The 3,842-nt window shown below is 41.3% G+C and overlaps 1 protein-coding gene across 1 annotated transcript; it reads left to right on the forward strand.

Annotated features, from left to right (window-relative positions):
* Positions 1-1,010: 1,010 nt before the first annotated feature.
* On the forward strand, positions 1,011-3,842 carry LOC140238526 (uncharacterized; the record flags this gene model as incomplete). Its single annotated transcript, XM_072318429.1, is given in 2 exon segments — positions 1,011-3,532; positions 3,534-3,842. Coding segments are annotated over 2 exon segments (2,697 nt in total), but the record flags the coding sequence as incomplete, so codon positions are not given.

Below are 3,842 nucleotides of genomic sequence, written 5' to 3' on the forward strand. Positions count from 1 at the left end.
ATACAATTTCTCAGATATAACATGATTAATTGGAAAAGTCTAATCCAGACTTCATCTTCCGTTTACGACAATGGTGTCAACTATACATCATTCAATCCCTTTCGTAGATGTCGACATAAATGTGATAATGGTAAACTGAAAATCACTAACGGTGTTGATTGCAAAAGCACATGGCCAAGTTCTGGTGTTTTGTGCGCATGGTTGTGAGTACTAAACCATGTATTATGTGTGTAATATAAAACTATAATCTATAATCTTACTATACCTAGTATATTTGTGGAGAGAAGTGTATTTTTTATTTTTTTTTTACGAATGTTAAAAGTCAGGTTGAGGCACTTGACTCAGACCAATGGTATATTATTATATGGATTTGTAAAAAGGGTCACAGCTCGCTATGTCGGAGGTTCGTGATTTCGAAAGTTCTTGAGTTCGTTCCGAAAATGAATAAAGATTGCGATTCAAAAGGTTTGTTAATCCATATGAAATTAAGTTCGAAATTCCGAAGATTCGTCATTACGCACCTTCTTTTCATTAACAGTTAAAGAATCTGATATCAGGTTTGAGTTTCTTCAGTTTGTCTCCCTTCACCCCTCTGAATAATATCTTTCTTTCAATCTGATTTCACTTCCGGATTTACGAACCTTCGGAACAACGAACCTTATTCAATTTTGTGATTCCGAACCTTCGGATTGACAAACCCTTTTCGTTTTCGGATTAGCGAACATGTAGGTATAGGGATGTTGCGTGTTTCGGAATAGCGAACCTTCAGAATAAACGAACATAGTAATCATAACGGGAATCTGCTTGTATACTATACTATGTTCCGTTTCATTGCTTCTTCCCAACAGGTGAACCCACCGATTATTCTGGCGAAAGGACAGTGGCTTCCCGGTCTTCAAGTTCGCTCTCATGCAGATATGTTGCGGCTCACGCTGTTTGCTCTCTTCTCCGTGGTCAGCCTGGCCAAAGTGGACGTAATTTCGAGTCAACTGTCTTTCGCCGAAAGAAAGCTAGCCAACTCTGGAGCACATTCCGCACCCTGTGCCTACAAGGCAACAAGCGAAGGACTAGTGGCGGACTGTTCAAAGAGAAACTTCACCGCTGTGCCGAGGAACCTAGACGCTGAGGTGACAACTTTGAATCTGGAAGGCAACAACATAACTTCCTTGACAAATTCTTCCTTTATGCATGTTCCGCGACTGGTGAATCTGACGCTTGACGGTAATAACATATCTCGCTTGGAGGCCGGGACATTCTTTCCACTGACGCATCTTGTACAGCTCTCCTTCTCCAACAATGCTCTCTCTTCGGTTCCTGGGGAAGTTTTGGCGAAAAATCTGGCATTGAAGACGTTAATCATGACAAAAAACAATCTTCACTCCGTCCCCGGAAATATGTGGAATACGTCGAAGGCAATGGATGTTGTTATGATGGACAAAAACGGGATAAAGCTTCTCTCCTTAAGAGGGTGGGAAGGACTTAACATTTCAACTTTTTCTCTGAAGCATAACAAGGTCTCCTCTTTTGATCAAAATGGATCCCTTCCTGTTATAAAGACCACAATCGGTGAGCTGGTGCTCAGCTACAATAACATATCATTCATCGGGGATAAGGCTCTTTGGATGCTTAATGGAGTAAAAAAACTCTACTTACCAAGGAATCATATCCAGAGCTTTAGCCTTGCTTCATTCCGAGGAATGACCTCCTTAGACTTTCTGGACATGTCTGTAAACAACATCTCCCGCATTGTACCCTTCAGTAACCATGACAACTACTCTTCTGAGATTCCGCCTACAACTTTTTTGAGACTGCTGGGAAATCCCCTAAAGTCCATTCCATCTTTTGCCTTCCAAGGGTTTCGACATCTGAAAGTGCTTCACCTTCAGGAGTGTAAAATTAAGAGTCTTGAAAACAATTCATTTGCTGGATTGACGTCTCTACAAGAACTTCATCTGACACAGAATTTCCTCAAGACAGTGAGCTCAGACATGTTCACAATACTCCCTAACTTGCGCGTGCTTGTACTCGACAGTAACAAGTTCCAAGAGCTCGATCCACTCTCATTCAATGGTATTCAGTCCCTTACCACCCTGAGGGTTTCCAGAAATGAAATAAGCAAAATCCTAGGTATAATCACTAAATGGGATTTGCCTTTGCTGCAATATCTAGACATTTCTTACAATCATAAGCTTCCGAGATTGCAGGCGTATTCTTTTCAAGGGCTGATTAACCTCACCACTCTTAACATATCGAACAATCTGATTGTCTCCATGATGAACCAGGTTTTTCACACGAACGATAAACTTCGATATTTGGATCTATCTCAGCCGGGAGCAAGCCTTGGGAGTTTTGACACCCCCTTCAGCAATCTTTATCAGCTGGACACTCTCAAATTGTCTTCCACGAAGGTTGCACTCACATGCGACTTTTTCAGAGGTATTGTAAACCTTAAAAGACTGTACCTTAAGAAATGCCAATTGCAAGCTTCACGACTCTGGGATCCGTACAAGAAGGCCTCCGTTTTCTCGTCACTAAATGATTTAGACAAGCTGTACCTCGATGACAATTACTTGAATGGTCTCCTGCCAGAAACATTCAACGGACAGTGGAGACTTACCTTCTTAACATTGCAAAAATGTGGGATTCAAGCTTTAAATGCAAACATCTTTCGAAACCTGACGTCACTGAGGATCTTGTATTTAGATGGAAATGATTTATATCAGATACTCCCTGTTCATTTGTTGCCGCTTCGTTTGTTAAATGTTCTGTCTATAAAGAACAATCATATAAAAGAGATCGACGAGAGACTTTTTGCAAAGAACACGTTTCTTCGATATCTTTACCTGTCACAAAATGCAGTTACAGTTGTCCGTGACGGAACAGTTCTTCCTGCAAAACATTTAGACATATCACACAATCCCTTGATTTGTAATTGTGAGCTGAGCTATTTCGTGTCCTGGATTAGGGAAAGTAACGTGACATTAATACATTCCAATGACACTACATGTTCTCAATCATCTATGCCTGAATTTGTGAACAAGACTATCCTTACCTTTTATCCGAGTCAGGTTTGTGGACCTAACATTACATTCTTCATTGCCATCCCTATTGCTATAGTCCTTTTTATCGCGGGAAGCCTTGTAATCTATCGCAAGCGATGGTGGCTCCGTTACAAATTTTTTCACTTCCAGCTCTTGATAGTTGGCTACAAGAGAGTACAAGATGATCGGGCGAGGCACGACTACGAGTACGACCTCAATCTCATGTTCGACGCCGGCGACGAGCACTGGGTAAGAACAGTTTTCAAACCCGATCTGGAAGAAAAACTACCCAATTTTCACAGGATCGTCTGCGGAGACAATGACCTCCCGCTCGGGATGTACTACGTGGAAGCGATTATGGAAGTTACAGAGAGAAGTTTCAAAACTATTCTGATTGTGAGCCCTGGAGCAGTGGACGACCACGCCTTCAGCAACAAACTCCGAATGGCGGTAGAGCATATGAACGAAGTTGAGGTGGAAAAGGTTTTGTTGTTTTCAGGACGATATACCAGATAACCATTTGCCGTATCTTATTCGCCTGTTTCTCAGTAAAAACAGGCCATACTTTCTGTGGTCTGAGGAGCGAGATCGACAGAGGTTTTTCTGGAAGAAATTGATCACTGAATTACAAAGTAATAAACGGATAAATGATCGGCTTCCAATTTAAATCAACATTCAACAGAAATTAGCAGCTTTATATTGAAAGGGGAGGTTTAGACAATTAGGAGAGACTTACTAGCAACTGACTGTAGTCGTAGATTCAGAAAACAATCCGAGTTCATAAAGATGTAGTGAAACCTT

Source organism: Diadema setosum, chromosome 15, assembly GCF_964275005.1.
Source record: "Diadema setosum chromosome 15, eeDiaSeto1, whole genome shotgun sequence".
NCBI classification, from domain to species: Eukaryota; Metazoa; Echinodermata; class Echinoidea; order Diadematoida; family Diadematidae; genus Diadema; species Diadema setosum.